The sequence below is a fragment of the Indicator indicator genome, chromosome 7 (genome assembly GCF_027791375.1).
Source record: "Indicator indicator isolate 239-I01 chromosome 7, UM_Iind_1.1, whole genome shotgun sequence".
NCBI lineage: Eukaryota > Metazoa > Chordata > Aves > Piciformes > Indicatoridae > Indicator > Indicator indicator.
In genome coordinates this window covers 13,929,252-13,953,614 of record NC_072016.1, presented here as the reverse complement: position 1 = coordinate 13,953,614, position 24,363 = coordinate 13,929,252, and the positions used below count along the sequence as shown (strand labels likewise).

Genomic DNA, 24,363 nt, shown 5'->3' with positions numbered 1-24,363 from the left:
GTTGAGAATGGATTGAATGGGAGCAGTTAACAGATGTTCTAGTTATTGATTTGCTTTGTCTGTGTGCACAGTCAGGGGTGGAAAGGTACAGCGCAGCTCTGGACAAACATCATGCTCTTTCCCATGTGTTTCTTTTAAACAGTAAGAGCTGGCCACTTACACAGCAAGTGCAGAAATTTAGACTACAGTAGCTAATTCTTTCCTAGGCTGACTTCTGTGCCAAACTGGGAAACTGCAAGTATTTAGAAGCTGAATACGCCTACAGTTCAGGTTAAAATTTGGAAGTTCCACCCTTGGTGTTGTAAGTAACTCAGTATGTGGCCCCAGCAGAACAACAGTCTCCTGATTTTGCAAAGCTAAGATGATACCCATCTCAGAGTTAAACTTGGAGAATGAATTTATGGAGAGGCTTCAGTTGCAATATAGCACTTGAGTCCATTCTGAAGCAGTAGTATTCTTGTTAGCACTGATTAGAGAGTGGAATTTCAGCCCAACATGCTCCCCTCAGAAGGATTTTACTTTTCCCCCTCCTCATCTTGTATTGGTCCGGGACTTGGGCATAGTCAGGAATTGTTCAGCATCTTACAGGGTACAGATCTAAATGGGAAGAATGTTGTGATGAGGTGGAAGGGAAAGTAAAATGCTCTTGTTGTTGTATGTAGAGGTTTGCACCCACCCCCAAAATACTTGGTGTATCTGGAAATGTAAGGATTGAAAGTAAGACTATAAGATGTTTTTATACCACCTGCATTATGTTACCATAACCTCTAATACTGTGGTAGTACCCTAAATGCCTAATTTTAAACTTCTAATTTCTCTGCCTACTATTGGTAAGCTGATCATTTCTTAAGAACATTCAGAACATAGGGTTGGAATAGAGTTTGATTCATATTTCTGATGCAGTTACTGTCACCCTGTTTCTTGGTAGTTTGTTCCACATGCACACTCCCTTGTGCTGGCCCAACTGTTAGTAACCTACAGTGCAAAAGAATTTATGGATCTGATTTGGCTGAAAAAGAACCTTTTATACATTTGCTTTTGCTTATTTGCTCCAATTAGACAAGTTTCCAGATAGTTTGCTTCAGAAAAGCTTTGTTTAGCACAGTGGAAGAGACTGACTAGGCACAGGAGTAGAGGAAGAAGAGGAATGAGCCTTAGGAACACAAAGCTTGTAATTACTCCTCCATGGACTGCATTTTCTAGTGATGCTGGTTACTCAGACTGCCAAGTATGACATTAAGAAAAATTCCATTTTCAGAAAGTATTAATCCTTCATCAGCTGAGAGAAGTGAGGCTCAAGGAAGGTGCTTCAGATTGAGTAAAACAGGCCATTGCTACTGAAAATATCGTTCCTGGAGTTCAGCTGCTATTTTGTAATACAGTAAGCCATTTTTTGTGGACAGGGACATACATCCGTTAAAACATTTAAATTTTTTCTTGGATCAGTACATCTATCTACTGTATCCATTTTGTCAAAAAGATTAATAGCCACATTTACAATATTAGATCAATCTGACAGAGTCATCTGTTATTTAATCCAGGTAACAAAAAGCATCCTTCTATTTATCACTATATATAAAAACCACAAATAGCCTAAGTTTAACACATTCTTTTACAGTGACACGTTAATTACTCACTGCTTTTGGATGAAGACGATTTCTGGGAAGAGGCAAAATATTTCTGGAAAACATACACAATAAGTTAAGATGAGTAATAGGATTTACTCATTTAATTGCTTGACTCAGGTATGTGTTTCAAAATGTAAAGGGGAGGAGGAGGTCTGCAGTAAATGGATTTAATTGCAGCTTGCACCGCTGCAGTGGTTGTGTGATGCTCTGCCATTACTGTGGAACTGCTCTAAAAGAGCTTCTATCCTGGACCTTAGGTTCCCTGCAGCTGTGCACAGGACTTCACCAAACACCACGCTGCCTGCTCTTCATGGGGCACATAGCCTGTTTTTTTTAGGTCCTAGAGATGAGACAGTGGTTACAAAGCAGTTTCTTACACTGCTGGGGATATGAGTGAAATAGGTTGCAGACTCAAGTTTCCTTTGTCTCTTTTCTTCTAGAGACTTGGAATATAAATCATGGATTTACTGTATCCAGTTTCTTTACAAGCAATCCTTGTGCCCCATGCCCTGCAAAAACATCTCATTTGTAAGGGTGCAGAGATGGGTGATAGGGCTTTAAACTGGAGATATTTTTTAACCTTGCATCGGATTCCTAAAGGCATATTCAAGAAAATAGCACCCATTTGGCAAACTAGCTTGAATACAAAATTTCTCAAGGAGAACCTTGTCCCAGCATCTTTAGCTATTGCTGTGTGCTGACAGTTGCTTATTGTCTGAAAGCTATGTGATAGAGAAGAGACAATTTTGTCTCTTAGCTGCTGTCGACTTACCTGGAAGTATCCAGCTTAGGTGACTCTCTGGTTGTGCTGTGCATGTGGGAGTGCTCTATATTCTGAACAGGCATAGATGGAAGTGGCTTGGTGAACCTAGTAATAAAGCATGAATTAAGAAAGGAAAGAGTGAATACAAAGGCAACCTATCTTTCTCCTTCCCTACCCCTTCAAAATTATTAAAAGTACCCTTAAGAGGTATTTCTTTGTCATACTTGGGGGTTTTGTGTTGTTGAAATTAACAGAAATGGATGACAGTCTTTGTGTGGGTAATCTAAAGAAAGAATTACTATATGTATATCTTCTAGAGAGTGAGTAATCAAACATACAATATCTAGATGAGAAAATATGTTTTCTGACAGTTTAAAAATAACGCACAAATACTCATAGTGATGGATTACCTGGTTGCTGGTACTGGTACTGCTTTTTCCTGTAAGAGAAAATGCACAGAATTATTTGGTCACTTTTGATTTCAAAAGCTTCATTTGTATGATCCTATTAGGTTATTGCAGCAATACCTTATTTTTGCATTGTGGTATACATTTCTAATAGAACTCTGCTTGATAGTCTGCGCTAGGATGGGAGTGCACAAGGTCATAACTAGTAAATCTGTGAAGCTCTAAGCACACTGCTTTGGTTATGTGTCATGTCAGTACCAGCAAGTGGGAAGAAAATTACTGTGTCAGAACTATCATTGCTCCTTTGCTGCATTTCTGTTCAGGAAAGCTTTCCCCTAGGCTGCTGCTTTCCAAACTGGATCATTGTCATACAGGACTGGGAAGCCTCAACCCCTTCCTATTCATTCCGTTCTGCAGGCCTTTTGAATTGGTTAAACAGCTTTTCTGTAATGGAAGTGTCACACAAAGTGTTAACTGCAGACATATTTGTTTGCATTTTTCCCCTTTGAAAGACTGTGTGGTGTTTGTTTTTTTGTGTTGTTTTTTTTTTTTTAACAATCATATATGTGCCCTGTCTGAGGGAAATGTGAATCATAAACTATAGAAAGGCCTTACCTCTTCTTCAGGAACCTCGTAGACTTCTGTAGGAGAGGGCGTAAAAAAAGAAAAAAAGTGTTCTGGAGTTAGCAAAAGTGTACTGCATGTTACAAGAATACATATAAACTATACTTCTGCCTGTGGAAAATTAATTTGGAGAATCTGTTCAAAGTTTAATTCTGCTTCCAAAACCCTGGGACCCCTGATCTTCTAGTGGCACTGTCAGGAAACAACCCAGGAGTCTGATAAGTAGTCATTGAACCTTCCCCCATACCCCACCACCTTTGTTTTGTTATTTTTTCCTTTTTATTCCCTCCAAAGCAAGATGAATGCTTGTGTTGTGCAAACCTGGAACAGATTGGAAAATATCTTACCATATCTGTGGTAGCATTTAATATTTCCTTGACTCTCAGGGTCAGGGAGGAAGAGATCAGATGAATTTTAAATACAAACTGGCTCATCCGCATAGCCACCATCCATCCCTAAGCGCTGTCCCACATGCGTATTTTAATTTACAGACATTAAAGCCCCAAATTCCAGCATCTTTATCTGTGCCCAGTTTCTTCAATGAAAACTGAACCATATTTCAACAAATTTCATGTCAGGATTCATTTCCTTTATTGCACTGAAAAGTGTCTGAGTTCCCACCAGAGGGAGATGTTTTTATTTTTTTTAGTACCATCTGTCAGGAGTTGATTGTTGCTTGACACTGATTTACAGAAAGACTAGGATTGAGGCTAAGTTTTTTAAAGGCTAAAGTATTTTTACATGCTTGAAACGTAACTAGCAATCTTAAGTCATTCAGGAAAAAAAAATTACTTTGCACTTTATGACTTGAAAGTTAAACACATTGCTAATGAATATGCAAAGACTTTTAAACAACTGTGTGATCAGTCTGTAAAGGTTACATTCATGTAGTTAATGAGATGATGAGGATCAAAACCAACTGAGACTTAGCAGGGCTAAGAAAGGTTAAGTGAGTATATCTGCACTTACAAGAGCTAATATAATTCCTCATAGTTGCTTCTGCTTTGTGTCATTTTTCTAAATAAATTACTTTTTATAGAATTTAAATGGGAACACTTTAAGGACAGGGAACATAGGACATGCAAAACATCAGCCTATAGAGAATTTCTTTAAAAATCACACTAAAATTCAACCATAAAATACTGAATCTTGATTCCTATAGTGAAATATGATTACTAACATACTGTCCTATAATTTGTTTTGCTGTATTGATCCATTTGTGTTCCCCTGGTAGAGCAAGAGTCCGAAAATTAATTAGTTTGGGACAAATGCTTAAAACAGATTTACTATTCAAGCTGGGCACAACAACTGCTACAACATAGAAAAGCCTGAAGGGGAACATATTTTTGTCTTATGGTTTGTGCTGTAAATACATCAAGTATAATTTAATATTCTTAAGTCTTAAATGTTTTTTATTTTAACCGTGATACATACCTTGCATATCAGAAGTAAGAGAAGGCTTTGGAGAAGTAGAGAGGGCTGTCTTTGTTGTCTTCATAAACCTGTTCATGGGAGCTAAAAAACATTTTATTTGTATACATATATACTTGTGCATGTGTGTCTACTAGATATACACACACACACACACATACATATCTTTTTATAAATACACACCTATGTATTTAAAAACCTAACTGCAACATTGATGCAATAAGAATCAATATTAAGTAGGTCCAAGTGATAGCCTTTATGTGTGACCCTGAACAAATCAACAGAGGCAGAAAACAGCTCTCATTTTAAAAGGGAAACATTATTCAGTGTTCATGCCTTGGGTAAATAGGTTTAATACTGCCAGTAGAGTCAAAGAGCAGAACCACATATGCTTCTCTTTACTTTTCACCTTTGGTCTGTAGTAGTTTCACTCTCCAGACAAATTTCAAATAGTAAAGCTAGAAAAAAAATATAATCCAAGTGTCTTTATATACTGAAAATCTAAAAAAGGCTTGTTCTTCTCTTGAGGCACTTCAGCAAATCAGAATTTTAATGCTATGGGTCCCTTGGATGAGGAGTGAGATCACATACCATGAAAGCTTTGTGGTTATACAAGGGCTGGGCTTTGAAACAGCTGAGTGAGAGAGGCAGGAATTAAACATGGCTTTCAATAAAGTTAAAAAGAATTTTCCTTGGCCTTCTTATGGTCCAAGGGAGCTAACTGTCTTTTTGCTGGCTGCATCCTCTTTAATAGCTGCATTTCCACTCTTTGAACCCTAGAATCAGACACTCTTAGAACCCTAGAATCCAATTTTTAACACTGTTGTTCCTAACAAGGTAATAATTATTAGCTTAAAAGACTAAAACTCACATCTTGTAGGTGGTGACACACTGCTTTCTGTGGGTTCAATATAGTTATCATCATTATTGTCCACTGGCACAATGTAATTATCCTGTGAGAAATGCAGAACAAAAATCTACCGGTTAAAGCTCCGTCACATCAACAAACAGTTGGGACTGAAGCCCTGGCAGCAGTTTACAATAGTTGCCGTTTCACCATGGCAGCTATTCAGACATCTATTATCCTACAGGGATGGGATTCTCCAAGACGGATAACCCATTTACAGATCACTCCAGTTCTAGACTGGTAGATAAAAGCCCCACATCCCCCTTTCCCTTAGGTCCTGGTGTGGCCTTTGAGGTGCCTGTAGCTTGTTACAAATAAGCAGAAACTCTCCTATGGCGTTAAGAACCTCCTTGATGCTTGAAGTAGGAAAATGTTCCCTAGGGATTGGCACAGTGCCTACATGTCACTGCTTGTGAAATACAAAATTATTCGTACCACAGAGGCTACGAAAGAGAGCGAGCCATGGCATTGCTGTGTAGGTGTGATTGGTGTGGGGTGATCAGTCATTTTAAACTGTCAAAATAACTACATCTGTAAACATTACCTCATCATCGTTACACTCCTTAGGCTTTGGTGGTACTTTTGGTTTTGCTGCAGGAGATGGCAATGGCAGGGATGGCAGAGGTGGTTTCTTTGGTCTGGGTGTGGCTGGACTGGGTTTACTTGGGAGAGTTCTGTTGACGGGAGGAAGCTGCTGGTGATTGGTGCGATTGTCTTTTAATGTGAAGAAAACAAAAGTTTTAGTAAAAATTACACATTAGCTTCTGGACTGTCTTCTACTATGTGTGCAAACAAGTCTTTACTGTGGCTGCAGTGCAGGCCAATAGGGAGACTGTGCAAACTGATCCTGTTTTATCCCTCAAGGTAGCAATCTAGTTCTCTGTATCTGGGTGCAGGTGATCCTTACATGCTGACAGTTGTATGAACAACTGCTAACTCCTTGGAGAAAAGGTGGTGGCTGGGTAGTGTAGTCTATTAGTTAGGATGTCCTGTGCTAGTATGAGCTTTGGTGATAGGAAGTGAAAAAGAATATATCTGACATACGAGTAAAACAACTGCTATGCAGCAGAAATGGTAGGACTGCTACAACTTATACCAAGTCCTCTGGGGTGTCACTTCCAAAATTCCTCCCCGTCTCAAAGAACATGTAGGTGAAGTGCTGATAAACTTCTCTGAGTACATATGTGGCATTTTAGCACTTTGATGATTATTCTATAACCAGTAACAGTCTTACACAAAAATGAAAGCAGGGAACATACCTACGTTTCTTTTCCCCATGGCTCAAATCTTCACCTAATGGAAGCTAACTTTAATTTGCTTCAGTGAGATCTGACCACAGTTGGAAGGAATCAAAACAGGAAGAAAAGGTGTCCTTATGCTGAACAGATGTGAATAAAATATTGATCTTGTCCTGTGTTTCAGGATATTTATTCTCCTCAGTACCAACTCTGAAGGACAATATGGCTGCCTTGTACTCTACTTTATTGCCTTTGGAACAATGATTGAGATAACAGATTAAGGGACCTGTTTAGTCTTTTGTGCTTAATCTTGAATGCAAATTCCTGCATTAAGATATGCAGATGAACCTAGAGTCAAATTAGTGGTCTCACCCACACTTTTGCTTGAATTTCAGTTAGTACATGTCCATCAAGGTATCTCAAAGTAAATTCTACCAGCAATTCTAATTTGTTTCATGCTGTAATAACAAATCATACTTCTAAAAGCTGAATACCTGATTGACATTTAAAAGCAAACTCTTAAGAAAAGGACAGGTTAATCCACTTGAGGCCACTTCTGTTATTGATAAATGAGCAATTATCAATGTGACATAGTCAACTATTCCATAACTACCTGCATATTCACCCCTAGAAATAGGGAGTGCAGAAGGAATCTTTTTTTTCTCCTGCTCACTTGGAGGTGGTTCATAGCTGTCATCAGGATTCTCTTCACTGGGGACCACATACATCTCAGAGTCAGAATGGTCATCTGGATTTTCATAATCACTGTCCTAGAAAGACAGAATATACCATCTCATAACATACTTATGGCTCCATAGCAACGTATGACACAAATTTCCTTGCAGAAGGTACAGTTACCTGCTTTTTAGTGCTCCCTCTCTAAACAAATAGACACTCCCACCTCCATCTCCTCCCAGGATCTTCCTGCTTCCTATCTCCTTGCTGTTTCCAAGAATTCCTTCCACACCAAGAACTGAGTATTCAATTATGGACTGACAGCCTTTTTCTCTTCACAGGACAGTTCCTTTCTAGTTCCAGCTGTGACTCTTGAAATGTCCTATCACTTCCTCTGCCTTTCCTGGGAAAATGGTGCTCAGGCTCTAATTCCAGAAGGAAACTAGTCACTTCAGGCTGATGTTTTTACCATTACTTTACATGGCTGAAGACTATGACTTGCTTCATTCTAATCTTCTCTAAAATCTTACCAGAAGATTTTAAGGAAGAAGCAGCTTTCTACTCCTCACCCCTCCCACTTTCACTCCCCCAAACAGAGAATCTGAATGGTTTCTATAATGATTGTTCAGTTTGAGAAATCCTTCAAACTGATCCTGTGTGCTTACTTATCCAAAAAGCTACAGCTGACAGAGCTTCTAAGCCAAACATAAGAAAATTGAGGTAGCTAAAAATTGGTGGCTACTTGTAAATAATGTGGATGCAACAAATAAGATAACATTTCAGTAGTCTTAAGTTAAGCCACAAGTAAATTAATAAAAAATAAACTATTATTGTTGTTGTTTGTGCAAACTTGTTGCTACAGGAACTTCATACTACCCCAAAATATGTACTTACAAAATCATCTGACCATTGTTCCTCTTCATTGTCTGCATGTTCTAAACCAAACATTAGAGTTATTTAAGGAGATGGAATAGTGAACATGTTTATCTTAGATTGTTTTTTCAATCTATACATTTCATATCCAGTTAAAAAAGAGAGTGGCCAAAAAATTTCTGAAGGGTGCAGAGCAACACATCTGGCTTGGACTGACTAGTAAAGTAAATGTCTTCTTGCTTGTTTTTGAAAGTTTCAGAGCTATTGGAAAAGCATTGGAAAATGGCAAACTGCACATGGTCTGAAAAGCAGAGAGTGTACTTTACCCAGAGTGTCTTGCTAAAGAATCTCATTTTTAAGTAAAAGTAACAATTTTTGTCTAATGGAACTATTGCTGATCTCTGGGCATTGCACTTTCTTGTTTCTTGGTTAAAGCTTCAAGACAGCAACGCTAATTACAAGTGTTTACATGAAAGATGGAACAATTGTCTGGTAATTTCCAAACTCTGTCCTCTTTGCTTCAGCTTTCAAATCGTTTCCTTAACAAGAGAGCTGTTTGCTTGTCAAAATGGGTGTGAACTAGTTTGTTGGCAGAGCTGCATGATAATTCATTACATCATCATTGACACCTTAGTAGTATTAAGATTGGAATCTGTGAGGATCCATTTGTTCATTGTTTCTCCTATTTACTTTGACATAACAATTTCTGTCAGAGGGACGAAGTGTGAATTCTCCATTTTAGAGCAGCCTACACGCAGAACCCTGGTTAATACTGAGTTTCAATTTGAAAGAGTAACTGCTTGCTACTTTCTTCATACTGGGACAACTTGCAACATTTTGTTTGTTGCTCTTTTCGAGAGCTGTTAACTACCTTCTGTGTTGTTGATAACGGTATACTGTTCTGTCATTAAAAACAAATTATGAGGAAGTGTGTAGCTGAAATTCTATTTTGGTGTAGAGATACCAAATGCACACAGACATTTGGCTTATATTTATACAAACACAGCATTACCTGAAGCATAATCCCTCCGTGGTAGACTTGGTGGAGGTCTGTTTTTTAGCCTGCAAACAATAATTATTATATTTATTATAAACTTGTAACATTTACTATAACAGAACATTAGCCAGACACATAAAAAAGCTGATAACAAAAGATACCTGCAACTGAAGAAATAGAGATTACTGTAACAGATGCTTAGCAAACAGATGCAGGAGAATGCTTTGAAAAGTTAGAAACAGATGAGAAGTTAGAATTTGATCTGAGTTGTTTTTGTTTTTTTTTTTTTTTGTTTTTTTTTTTTTTTTTTTTTTTTTTTGGCTAACAATGTATTTTGAAAGAACAGCTTTCCTGCTCACCCTTCTTCATTTCCAGTGCAGAAACAGATAACATATGGGTCAGATTTCATCTGATAATGAAAATCTGTGCAGGCTCTCCGAGGCTTTGTTAAGACTATAGAATCATAGAATCAGTCAGGGTTGGAAGGGACCACAAGGATCATCTAGTTCCAACCCCCACTGCCATGGGCAGGGACACCTCACACTAGATCAGGCTGGCCAGAGCCGGCGTAAGGAAGTGGTGCAGCACTCTCTGTCTGTATTTTTATAACCATCTTTTTTCAGGCACTTAATTTTCTGATTGATGTTTAAACATCTACCAGGTCTCTCAGGGCCAAATTCTGTTTCCATTTAGTATTATTTTGTATTACTATGCCCCTTTATTGGTAAATACTGTTACAATGGCATTTGTAATACCAAGTGAATCAAAAGATAGTTTATAGAAGGATCTTTGTGGCTATACACAGGGGCATGTAAGTATGTATTTAGCAAAAAGAAATATACATATGTTCATACACATAATGTTTACTCCTGCTCATACCTATATATATACTCCCACTTGCTAAACTGCAATTGTCCAGACAAGACACTGAATTGCAGTCAGTCTATTATCAATTCTTTCATTATACTGTAAAAATAAGAGTAATTTGGGACACTCGGTGTTTAGGTCCTGAGCTTAGGTGTCATTGTTCAGGTACCAATGTTACTCAGGGTGATGGCATGCTGTCACTACCACATCAGTTTACAGTCATTGCCTGTTGATTTAAGAAATGCTTTTGCTGCTTTTGAGTTAACAAAATTCTGTTGTTCAGGGGAAATAAAAAAAAAAAGGTATATGCATGAATTGGTGAATAAATTGTGGGGGTACTGCTAAAGCTAAAACCAAAATCCACTACAACCCTAAATCAACCACCCCCTAAACCAAACCAAACCTAGGCACATAATTTTGGAAGTGTTTACCTGCTTTTATCATCACTAACAGTGCTAAAGATGTACAGGTGCTTCCTCTAAGTGTTTAACTTCCTTCAACATTTCATGACTTAGTGTATGAATGGTAAATTATAAAGCATTCTCAACAGTCCTGCTATTGTCTTCTGCCCAGGTTAGCACAGGCATATTAGAAAGGAAAACCCAGGGCCACTGCCAGGGCAGATCTAAGGTCTTAGGGAGGATGGACCAAAATCCATTCTACTACATCTGCTTGCAACATGTCTATCATGAGTTATTTGGAGAAGTTAGAGACTTAGAAAATTATGGGAACCAAGGGAATAGTTAGAGGGTGTCTGGGTCACAGTGTGAAGTATGTAGCTTAAGCCACGTACACTTTCCGAGATGCTAAGCAGAAGAAGACTTCAGTGCTTTGTCCTGGGCCCTGGAAATCCTGGCAGTGGCCCCGACAGAAAATGTAAATATGTTACAACAAAAGCATACAAAGCACAGAACAGAGGTCTGTGTCTAAGAAGCCTATCATGCCATTGTGCAGCTCTGAAATAGCATACCGATCCCAAGTATCTTTCCCAGTTTTGCAAATAAAGGCCACTTGTTCATTTTGGAACCTGAATATCAATAGAAGAAAAAAAAATAATAATGTTTCTGTCACAGAGCTTAAACAGTTCATGGCCACATCTATATTTGCTTCTAATGTGTTACTCCAAAATTCAAATCCACTTGAAAAAATAACTCTGACTATACCAGTATGATTGACTTAGTGCCAGAACTAAAATCCAGGCTCTTCTGAAGTCAGCTGGAGCTTTGCTTTGCAGGAGTCAGAAGTTCATAAAATGTGCAAACCATAATGCAAACTCAAAAGGCATAACCCCAGTGTCAAAGAGTGGTTGCCACTATTTCAGATTCTGACATCACTATCAACATAGATGCTTGCAGAGTGACAACTGACTCCATCCTCTCTCCTGAAGTTAATGAGAAAGGAATGAAAGAATCAAATACAATCCAAATAAGCATACATATCTAAGTGGAGGACAGAATAATTTTTTAACAGTTATATAAAATCATACCAAATGCAGTTTCCAAGTAAAATATTCTAGTGCTACTCTGCTCTGGAGTTAAGTTAAGGGTGGTTAAGTATCTCTGTCTCAGCTGTGATAAAACACAAATAATTCAAATTTAAATTTCATGTTAATGGGACCAGTATTTTTTTTCTAAAATTTAATAGAAAATAAGTAATTTTCTGGAGATATTGGAGTATCCCTGAGAAAATTCAATTTCTAAAGGACTCAATAAAATCCAGGTATGTTTTTGAGAATACATTTAGGAGTTTTAAAAGCAGCATACCACATTGTACTATAGCTATTTAAACTTTGACAAATAACCAGGTACTGAGACATTTCACATAATCATATCTAGATGCTGCTCACACAAGAACAGAATGCACTGTATAGAAATTCATTGTTACTTTTAGAACAATAACCCATTTCATTTAAAAACAATGTATTCTGGGATTTCCTCTCTAGAGCATGCTGAGGTTGATCCTACAAAATATTTAGGCAGGTGCTTAACTTTCCTCATGGAAGGTGTCCTGTAGGAATTGCAAATATTGATCATGTGCTTTGAGTTCACAGCCCATTTCTGTGTTTTTCTGTGCTAAACAGATTTTTTTTTTCAAGTAGGCTGCAGCAGAGGCCTGAGTTTTCTGCTCTAGCAACACTTATTTTTACAGGCTGTACTGAGAACATTAACCAATGTACACAGGAGTAGCCCTTTGTGAATAGCACTTAATTCTTCCACTGATGTATTTCCTCACTAGTATTTCTGCTCACTCCCCTAGCACCTAATATGTGCCTAAATCCTCTTTGCTTTCAAGAATTCCTCACTTTTTCTGGTATTAACTCTGTACAAAATCCACTCCCTTCTTAGGAATAATTTTAACTTACTAGGTTTTTACAAAATTTATATTGATATCTTTACTGAGTTGAATATATATTAATTCTGATCATCACACTTGTGATTAAAAGATAAAGTAACCAAACTTTGCCAGAAAGGTTTTCAGAGTTCCAAACAGGTGCAATCCAGCTGACAGATAAATTTTCCTGAGCTGTATTCTCATGACTTAGTGGAATAATTTTCTGTAGCTTTGGAATTATCTAGCAGTTGCACAAAATAAAATTAACCTGCAACTTTCTTTAAAGTGTTATTACTATCCTTTCACACCTTTAGGGAAAAATGTTGACTTTGCTGTATATGGAGTATGACTTTTAGCATATGGAATATGACTTTTAGCACTACCTTTGGTGGTGCTAGGATTTGACCAAACAAAGTGCTGTGTCTTTACAGTGTGTTTCAGGCATAGGCAACCACCCTGCAGAGTGAAATCTACAATTTCTCTTACTTCCCTGATCTGTATTATCAAGGATGTAAAAAAATGACCCTGGCTCTCATTGTTTATATGAAAAAAGTGTGACGATTCCTCTTGCTTCTACACCTGAGTACATAATCCTCTCTGACATCATGATCTGCACAGCAGCTGGGACTCAGTATTGTAAACAGGTTTGCATGTGATTAAGGGCAAGCAGGTGAATGCTATGCTGCAGTGGGTAATATTTTTACTGTCAGAAAATTTGAGTCAGGAGGGGGAATATACAACAGAAACTTTTAAGCATGGAAGAAACAATCTGTAGTTTTCTTTCCTGTTAAACACCACTGTTCATACTGCTTTCTGCAGACCTTTCATACACATGGGGTGGTAGACTTATCCCTCTCTACTTGCACCCCACAGACAAACTAGACTGGAAAGCAAGGCACTTAATGCAAAAACTTCTTTTACTTTTCTGCATAATCAAAAACAAATCCAGATTTTATGAGAGTCTTTATAAATACTGGAAACAGGGAAAATATATTTCATGAGTATTCTTTCAATTTCAGTAGCAGAGGCTTACAGAATGCATGTGTGACATTGTTAGGCTTGGGAGAAGCAAATACACTATTTGACTTCTCTAAAATGATTTCTACTTATAGGTTTGAATTTGAGTCAAAAAAGATGTGCAAATCCTTCTCCCCTCTCCCTCCCCCCCCCCAATAGCATATAGACGAATTCTAAATCTGTGCTATATAAGGCTATTTTTTGACACATTTTTTCCTGGTTCAATTATGTTTAGATCCTTGACATTTAATAAAATAATCCTGTTACTGAAATGGATGAATTGATCAACTGGATATCCATAGTTTTTTAGAAAAAAGCACCTAGAATTCAAACAAAAAGCCTCTAAAGGGCACATTCAGAGGAATACAGACAGCTCTAATTCTGTAAAGCTCGGCAACTTTTGTACACACACTTATCATGTTGTCAACTCATGCTTTTATATCAAATTTCATTATGTGCTGTGTTCAAGGCTTGAATTCTGAAGTCTTGTGCAAATGTAAGAGTTTTTTCTTCATTAAAAAAAGAAAAAAAGAAATTAAGTTTCTGATCTTCATAAATACAGAAAAGATTATAATGACTGAGATGAACCACAGAAGTGTCAGAGAGATTATTATATGTTTTTTTTTTCTAAATCTCAATTTGTATTCTTATAACTGGAGAAGGTGAAATGTGAGCTTTGTGTTGCAGTTGTACATTAAGCATTTTGATGATCCTGCTCTTTTTTTGTGGATTTTTTTTTTAAATCTTGAGAAAATCAAAGAATTGCAGTGTTAGAGCAGCAGTCGTGTATCTGATATTTAATGATGGCACCTCTGACATTCCCAGCTTCAGTTACATTTAGTTCTTGTTATTTTTCCCTTGTCTCTCCTTCCCCTTTTACTCTCAGGGAAGAACACACAGTCAGAACAATACCAATTAACAGCAGAATTCATGTCTAGGCAACTATGGGAGACAACTTGTTGCCTCAAACTATGAATTGAGATGCTTCTATAGTTTTCTTCTCAGAGGCACCTGGACTGGACCCACTGCAACATTATCAACATTAACTACACTTAAACTACTACTGTCAAGTAGGAATTCATTCTTTATTGAAATGCAATGACAGCAAACTCCCCCCCAAATCCCCCTTATCCCCCTCATTCCAAAAACCCACCAAAACCCTTAACAGCCTGAGAACTCTTCCCTGTGAGCAGGTTCCAGGTGAAACTATGAGTTTTATGCAGATTGATCTCTGAATACAGTGGTCCATTTACATACACACTGTGTTAAAAACATGTTTAGGTTACATTCAAGATACAAGTAGTTGAGAGAGGGTCATTTGAAGGGTCATCTGAGTCAGGACCTTGTTAAGAACTAATCATTATTCTCTAGTTGTTCTCTTGGGATGAACAGATACTAGAAAATTTGCCTATGTGCTAAAGTATAAACAAGTACATATACCATGTGACTGTGACTTACTGTGATTTGCAGCAGTGTTAGAGTGAATGAGGATGAGTAAAGAAAAAAAGAGATCTCAAGAATCTGTATGATATGTCAAGTGTTACCACCAGAGCCTGCTCGAGGTGTTTACAGCTATGATAGAGGCCACAAAGGGGAGCCTGCAGCATGAGGTTACTCCTTCTGCCTGGGGTATTAGAGAGCCAGGTGGTCACTGCTGCTCCTAGAAGTGTACCCCTCTCCTTTGCTGGTGGCTTCACCACAAATGCCAGCCCAAATGCCAGTGGCAATAGCTGAGCCAACCTGACTTGCCAGAGTTCTTTCATAGCCAAACTGGGCAAAGCCATCTTGCCTCGTATATATGTAGAATTAGCTCAAGTTAAAACCCTACCTTTCCTATCTTGGTCACTCCTTAAGAATAATTTTAAACAATGTTTGTATGTGCCTTTTATGTGTGAGAGCTGCATTTCTGGAATATAATATGGGCATTGTGCAAGCACTTGCAGACACTGTATACTAATTAACTTTTAAAAGTACTTAGTACGTTTGTTGTCAATGACCTATGTAAAGAAAAATATCTGAACGAGAAAACCATATCCAAATGGGAGTTCAATGCAAATAAGCATTAGGAAAAAGAAAAAGTGTGCTAAATAGCTAATTGGTTTTAATAGATATCTGACTGGAAACAGTGAATGATATCTTCATCTGATGAGGTTACAGAATTACTGGAATTTCTTTCTATGTATAAGTACACATGAATATTTTGTGATACTTGTATGCACGTGACATTGGTGTGCATGCTCTTCAGCACTTCTTACCAGAATAAGGGTGTTAGGTAATGCTGAGGTTTGTTTTGTGGAACTGAAACACAGGAGGACTTAGCATTTTTATGGGAATTCTAACTATGATGTCTGACCTGTTGGTTCAAGGTGGAGTTCAAATTAAAACTTAATTGCAGCAGGTAGCCTAAACAGTGACCTGAGGAGAAAGGCACACTCCCAAACAACAAGTGATGATAATTCCCAAAGATTATGTACGAAAAATGCATCTTACCCCAATACTGATTTTCAAAGGCTACAAACATAACCTCCTGCTGGAGGCCAGTTCTGCAAATGTTGTGTGACACTCTTAATACTGATGACAATTCTGCATGTTACAGACTGGACTGAAACTTTTTACATATGCTGAAGTGCATTCCTCTAGAATAGCATGGTCCCATCACTAGAATACTATATGCTATGCTAGCAATCTGAACTTCCCCAAAGTGGCAAAACTAGGATTGGCATTTCAAACTCACTTTTTGAACTTGTTTATTATCCCACTTTCATTTTTCTTGATGTCATGCACCATCTTTTGAAGCTTCCTGTAAGACAGTAAACAAAGCCAGCATTAAAACTACCATGTGGTTGAATATTCATTTATAGACGTGGACAAAAATATAGGAACTGCATTTCAAGTAGTATTTCACACATTAGAAATGCTTAATATACGTTCAATAAGTAGTTCAGCTGCTAAATCAATTGCGTATGAAGTTTTTCTGCCTTTTAAAGAGAGGTCTTTGGCATGATTTGTGTTATCCTTCTCCTTAATACAGTTAAGTGTAGTTTAAACAATCAGTTTAAGAGTAAGTGCATCAGGAAAGAATTTTGCCTGAATTAATAGTTTAAAATATTTCAGTGTTAACATTTTGTACAGAACTGACTTTATGACACTCCGTAGCTATAATAGGAATGCCAAATGCCCTCCGATTTCTGACCCTGAGCTGTAAAAACTTGTGATCTCAGGAATCCAGTTATGTGGACTGGTATCTGAAATCATAGATTGTTTTTATTAGTCATCTGCATTGACCTCGTTAAAATTTTACTTATAATCTGCAATTTACATCAAATCTGCAAATATAGGGTGAAGATCTCAGAAGAACTTAAGCTTTTCTGTGGGGCTTGGGTTTTTCTTCCTAATAGATTCAGCTTCTGGTTATGCTTGAAACATCACAAATAGACATCTGCAGATTACTGTTTCTGTCTTGTGCCCCAGCTGGCACCTGACAGTATCTATAAATGAAAAGTAATGAGAAGTAAAAAGAATGAGAGGAGGTTTAAATGGTTTAGTTCTAGTTTGGGGAGAACGATTGTCTGCAAATGTTTGTGTCCTTTTCAGAAAGGCTTGACAGCTTTTAATTAGAAGTGCATGTATGCATCACTTACTTTTCTTCCCATATTTATTGTTTGAGATAGAAACCAACCAACCAAAATCTAACTGTAGATTTAGATCTAAATATTGCTTATTGCTTATCTCTGCCATTAATATAGCTTTACAATAGCAAAAGAATTTTTATTTTTTACATTGCTGATACTACTTTATTTTATATTGTTACTTTGATCTCACAGACAGAAATACCCCTCCCCCCCAATTTATAACTACATGTACCCAGATCTTTTTTTGCCTTTAATTTGATCATCTCTAGGTGAATTTATTAGACTGTCACAAGTGTTTGATGTGCACTGGTTAAGGCTATAGTTTAAAGGAGCATTTCAATATGTACATCCATTTAAATTAGAGATAAACATCTGTGTCACTACTGGTGTGATCAGTTATTTTTCCCATGCAAATGGACTGAAATCAAAACATTCCCATGTTTGGATAATCAAATTTCTTAAAAACCTCTGCTGCACTTATTCTTCCTTCTTCTTCTGGAGCCATTTCATTTCCTAATCACAAATTGCGATAAATTAGGGAGTATCTAACATGTATTTGTGTGAAGTTTTCCAATTTTTAAAGTTAGGTAGTTGTTGTAGGAGTGGCAGAATACTTTGTTGCTTCTGGACAATTGTGGGAGGAACTTGCCAGAGCAGCAACCCTGAGACTATCTAGTACATGGAGGCTACCGTGGCTCAATGTAAATAGCCTTTGCCTCAGGTACATAACTACAACCTTCTTGCTTCACAACACATCTGAGTCAGGACCTTGTTAACAACTGCTGTTTATTCTCTAGTTTGGGATGAACAGATACTAGAAACATTCAAAGACCTCAATCAGCTAATACTGCAAATGAAAATAATATGTAATGCTAGTTTTACCATGCCTGTAATTAAAGACAATCAAGAGGTCAAATGTAAGAGTTGTTTCTTAACTACAAGCACTAACTCTTCACCCAGCTTTGCTGAGAGCATTTTGTTTAAATCAGGCTTACAGATAAAGGGGCAGTCTGTGTCACTGTTAATCTCTGAAAACACTTTTCAGCAACAGATAGCTACTTTGAGAGCCAGTTTACTTGTGATAAGTATAGAGCGGGTGGGACCCTTTGATCAGGAACTCAATGCACACAAAATAGATTTTTGGACTTCTGCTGACAAGAATTTTGGAAGTCTTGGCTCTAGGTGCTTCTAAGAAAAGTTTTAGGTTTCTTACAAATAGATTAGAAATTCTACATGTTGGAGGGAATAATAATAATAATAATAATAATAAACAAACTAACAAAAACCCCAAACAAACAAAACAAAACAAAACAACCCCCACCAAACCAAAAAAATCTCCAACCAACCTACCAACTAAATTGTTTAATGAATCCTAAAAGGAGACATTTTATCCCTGTGTTGCTGCTTTTCATATCTTACCAGTTTGATTTCCAGCAATTCAGGATTATCAGATATATTGACAAAGGGATCACTAGCTGTGATCTAAATGGGGTTGTAAAGGCTTACTATTGCAAATACAGTATACCCTAAAAGAAGGATTTGCTGTGTCACAAAATACTTAGCTGTGGACAAGGACTGTCAGAGCTGCCTTGAATTAAAACAAAATGAAACAAAACTACCCTCTCTTTGATCTGGTCACAGGTCAGCGTATAAGGAATGTATGTCAAGTGAAGGGTGATGGATGGGCCAAGCCTATCACATATCCTCACTCTCAAACATCAGCTGGAAGCTTTTGGCTCTTGCATACAAGCTTTCCACAGTTAATTTAAAAGATAGGAAAAAAAATAAATAACATGAAGAAGAGTAAAGCATGTAATTGTCTTTCAACTCAGATGTGAGATGAGGTACAAAGTTCCCTGACGTGAGAAAGAGGAATCTGGTTTTGTTCCAGACAGATCTGTATAATAAGGAATTCTCCCACCATTTAAACTGAAATTTGAGAAAGTTTATTTATCAGTATTATAAGTGTGAAGACAACTGTCAGTATGTGAATATGTATGTTCTGGCTCTGAGCAGTTGACGTGAATGGCTCCTCAATGGCTATGGCCTCTCCCTGCTCCCAGGAACAGAGCAGGATCTCCTGTGTGTATGAACAGCACAGTTCAGCTACTTGTGCAGAGTGAATTCAGTGCTTTGGACCTTCAGTGCACACGTTGGTTGTCAGTATTTTAGCTGTATGGGTTCCCGTGTCAGGTAGGGAGTGACACCCCTCTGCTTTATATTACAAAGTCTCTGGGGTGGGAAGATGGAGCACAGAGGCTGCAGTGCATCTGGCTGCAGGCACAGATGTGTGCACTTGCAGTTGGGAGTGGTGCTGATAGTGTTTTTGGAAACAGGGCTGACTGCCGTGTCAGTAGGGAGTGGTGGCAAAACAAAAACCAGTTTTAAATGAATCACAGGAAGTTTTCTGTATGGCAAGCACATTTATTTCCGTTTATCTGGAGGATTAGAATTATACCTTCTTAACTTTGTGATGCTTACAGGACTGCCTTTATTATCTGGTTTGCTCCCTGAAAAATCTCCATGTGCACTCTCAGAATAGTTTCTCAAGTTAAAAAAGGGCAGAAGTTTGAACAGGATCTATTCAGGCAAGGGAAGCTTTTTAAGCAATATTGACACACTCAGTATTAAGCAACCTGTATACTCCTCTTTCTAACGTCAGTTAGATCTTTAACTGATGAAATTGGCTTGGTTTCAAAATATTAATTAATTTTAAACACACTGTAAATCAGTCAGTTTACACTTCAGTTTCAGATCTGACACGTTTTTTTGGGGCACCTCTGTTTCTCCATGACAGGGCACGCTGAAATTCTGTGTCTTAGAAAATCGTATTTCTGAGGATCATTAGTATCTCCATTCACTTAAAGTAAGACTGTAGTTAAGTATAGTCCTCATTTTTGTCTTGAGAAAGGCAACATTGATCATATATAAAAGTAGTTATTCCTCATTTTCCAGGCAAATTCAAATCCTTAGCGTTGGAAATCTGGAACAGGACTTACTAAGTACAAATTTGGACTGAAAACAAAACCATGTCCCCAAAACCCAGGTTTTACAGGGAAAAAAACAAACCAAACCAACAACAAAAACAACAAAACCCAAAAAGTGAGGAAGTGTATAATGGAATTTGGAGAGTAAAACCAAAGTTATTAGAATATAAAAAAGAAAACTTGAAGGAAATTAAAAATTACTACAGCTACCTCTGTTATTTAATCCTCCCACCTCAACCTCATTAAAACATAAAATTAAAGAAGGAACAGCATGCCCAGCCCACACTCTTTTACTACTTCTCATACCATAATATTTCCACCACCTTCTTCCCAGCTGGTCTTTATTTTGTGTTTTGGTTTGCCTTTAGTTTTATAAACAGGTGTGCAGATGACTGAATTAAGAAAGAAAGTTATTGTTTCTGGATGAAGGGGAGGAATCCTGCTTGCTGGAGGAGTACAGGACCTGCTCAACTAGAGGAGGATTTGTAAAAGTACCACTTGAGGTTTTGAAAAGCTTGAAGCTCTTAACTTGAACTGTCTTCTCAAACTAATGGACAAAAAAGTCCCACCTTTCTTACAAGAGGTTTCCATTAACACAGTGCTCTCAACACAGTCTTTGGGGAAGAACACAGATCTCAACAAAGTGGGTGAGTGTTTTCACTGTGTGTGTGTCTTCACTGGGTGTATTTCTATATTGCTTGCCAGTTTTGTGCATCTAAACCAACTCAATCAATTATAGAAAACAACTCCGTCTCCTTCCATCTCTTTTCTAATTGCTCAGCAGAAAGCAAGAGGAAATTATACACAAATAGCATCTGATTCCTCTCATTAGGCCTTCTTCAGGTGCTTGAGGTGTCCCCTATGTTGTATGTTACCTGGAACAGCAAGACAAGAATTCTTTTGCAAGGAAATGCAGGCTTAATCAGCTGGCTGGATTGGAGCTGGTGTTTTTAATGGCTGTTACGTGTGTATAATGCATAAAGGCATAGCTGAATTCTTGATATGCAGTCAGATAAGCTCCTTCAGTTGCTGCTGGTCTAAAACAGAGGTTTATTGCCCCTCATCCACCCTGGAAGCTTATCACAGCTCATCCCCTGCAATGCCTTTCATGACAGGAGAGGAAGAGGTTTGGAGTTGGAGATAGTAACCTGTGACACCAAACTATCAGTTCAAGGCACTGAGCCTTTGATCTTTATGAGTAAAGCTATCTCAAAGCTGTGAAGAACAGTTGAAAGAGGCTTACTTAGGGGAAGACACCTATCCAAGAGGAAGAAGGAGCAACAAATTGTGTTCTGCCATGTTCATTAGATGCACAAGAGGAAATTACTATAAACAATTTTAGAGCGTTGATTTTTTTTTAAAGTCTGCTCACTTTTGTCATCCACTATTTTGTCTAAAGGCAAACCCCATAACTAGAGCAGGTGTGTGTTTACATGCTACACATAGAAGAATAGAAAAGCTAAATATTGATTATACTTTTCATCTTTGTATGCCCTCCACTCAATCTTCACAAAGAAGCTGTTAATCTCTCTCATAATACAAAGTACTACCATAGGCTGGAGCAAATGAAAATATGTAGCAAGTAAAGGCATCATACATCTTTTGACAGAAATCAGTCCTAACGTGAAATTAAATAGTATAATGAGGTAATTTGAGGCAATTAAGAATTCTGTGCATTGAAAGAACCTATGCAGATTTATCAGCAGGGCTGAGACAACTGAGGCCCTACTGATGACACCAACTACTTGGTACAACTGCTTCCTTGCTTTAGATCAAGGCTAATGCATGTTCTGAGTATATATGGACAATGTATTAATGCCAAAGACTTAATGTGCTTAAGTTGTACAGCATTTTCTGATTTTTTTTTTTTTCATTTATTTAGCAGAGAAGAACAGTACACCTGGTTATTGTTATCTTACTTTACTACTATTGGGGACTTCACAGGTGGTTTTGAATATCAGAAAGCGGCAACAGCCAGGCACTTTTTAGTAGGAGTTCTAAAATACTTAATAACAGCTGAAGTCATTTAAGGTTTGGACACCTCTTCCCTCTTGAAGAACAAATTTTATGAGGAGTGTCTGTGGGAACTGGGATTATTTAATCTGGAGAAGAGGAAGTTGAAGGGAGACCTCATTGCTCTCTACAACTACCTAAAATGAAATTGTGGTGTGGTAATGGTCAATCTCTTCTCCCTAGCCTCAGGTGGTAGAAGTTGTGCCAGGGGATGTTTAGATTGGATATTAGGGAAAAATTTCTTTACTGTGAAAGGATATAAAGAATGATGTGCTTTTGTTTGGGAAACTTTGTGGGCTCAGTAGTTTGAAGGTGAGGTGCTGTGCGCATTAGAGAAAAGGGAGGCTTTTCTAAACAGCCTCTTAACTTTTCTCCTTAAACCGAAAGTGCATTTATATGCACAATGGTCTTAGTTTGCTCTGCCAAATAGTGCTCCAACAGCCAAATAAAACAGAGCAGAGCTTCTAGGTCCAGCCTTAAACTTTAAACACATTAGTCTACCTATAGAGACAAAATATTCACAAGTCACTAAGGCTGGTTCCATGACAGTAGCTTTGGTGTATATAGGTTCTAGATACACTGAGTAGATGTTAGAAGTTTAAAAAAAAGAAAAATCACTTGTTTTAGGATTTTTTTTTGCATTGCTTTTTTTGTAGAGCCAAATTTTTTCTTTGAAAAGTGTTTCATTATTGGTTCTTTTCATACTTGCTCAGCATGAATAAAAGAAAATCCCCCAAGACTGGACTTCAAGCATGTTTAAAAATTGTCCTTTATGGCCCAGTACTTCCTTTTCCATTGTCTGACAAGATTTTTCCCTCTGCAAAGCAGTTTCTCTACAGGAGTCCCTGAGCTGGAAGGAGACAAGAACTCTCTCTTGTTCCTTGCTGAAGTGTAGCTTTTTTTGACTTCCATTTTTTTCTTACCTATTCATAACTGAAGTCTAGAAGCTAATTTCTTCTGTGCATTTTTGCTACTGTAATGCTTATAGCAAACCCTGCAGATGTATTTTATGCCATTAGCATTAATTTATTATACCAAATGTCTTTAGCATTAAATTCTCTTCCACTGAAGTGACTTTACCACCTGTTTAGAATCAAAATGGTAGAGGTACAGCATAATTATTTTTTTGACACATCTGACAAACTAATGAATACTGCTCTACTTGTGTTGAAAGTGTTTTTGCTCAAGCCACACAAGCATTAAATCCACCAATGATGTGGGGTGGCAGTGGCAGGGAGCTAATAGGGGCTACCCATGGATCTGTTTTGTTTATTTTGTACTGAAGTCCATCAAAATTTTCCAGAAGCTTGAGGAAGTCTTTTGGTCCCTAGAGTTATAAGGCCACTTTAATGCAGCCCACAAGGGCTTCCACTGAAAAGGGAAATTCTGCACTTCTCTGCCCTTGGTGCTTACACAACTGTGATGAATCACAGAACTAAGAGCTGGGAAGCTAACTTCTTTCATTTGGCAATTTAGGTATGAGCAGGATCATATCCAGCTTCATCACGTGGTCATGGGAATCCCAGCAGCAGTGTGGGGGTGGAGACAAGTAGCAGGGTGAGTAGGGACACAGAGAGGGTGGAAGAAAGGAACCAACTCTTTTGGCAGTAGTTTAGACTTAAGCTGTTAAACTGGCTATGTAACTAGAGATTTAGTAGCACTGAGCTGCCTCTCTGCTTCTTGCATAGATACCCATAATGCTTGTATTTTAAGACTTGAAGGAATCATTGAACAATATAGGATAGCTACTTGTATTAGTAGCCTACTTCAACCAGTTGCCCTTGCATTAAGATTGAACAATATATACTCATGTTTTTCATAGTGCTGCCTCGGGATACATTATTTTAAGTCTTTCTAAAGTATTTACTGTCTAGTATACAATTTGTCTTGAAGTTATAAACCTGTAGCATTGCACATCTGGATTTGCTTATATCTGGAAAATGAATTTGTCCAAAAAGTATATGCTAGCAGAT

General features: G+C 37.7%; 1 protein-coding gene across 1 annotated transcript in view; it reads right to left on the bottom strand.

Moving 5' to 3' along the window:
- Positions 1-24,363, bottom strand: part of BLNK (B cell linker) — a 99,063-nt gene that overhangs the window by 12,727 nt on the left and 61,973 nt on the right. Inside the window, 11 exon segments of the mRNA XM_054382189.1 lie at positions 1,638-1,680; positions 2,401-2,499; positions 3,385-3,439; positions 4,857-4,937; positions 5,725-5,806; positions 6,305-6,474; positions 7,612-7,768; positions 8,568-8,608; positions 9,559-9,608; positions 11,381-11,437; positions 16,493-16,558. Of these exon segments, the coding sequence (XP_054238164.1) occupies positions 1,638-1,680; positions 2,401-2,499; positions 3,385-3,439; positions 4,857-4,937; positions 5,725-5,806; positions 6,305-6,474; positions 7,612-7,768; positions 8,568-8,608; positions 9,559-9,608; positions 11,381-11,437; positions 16,493-16,558 (901 nt within the window).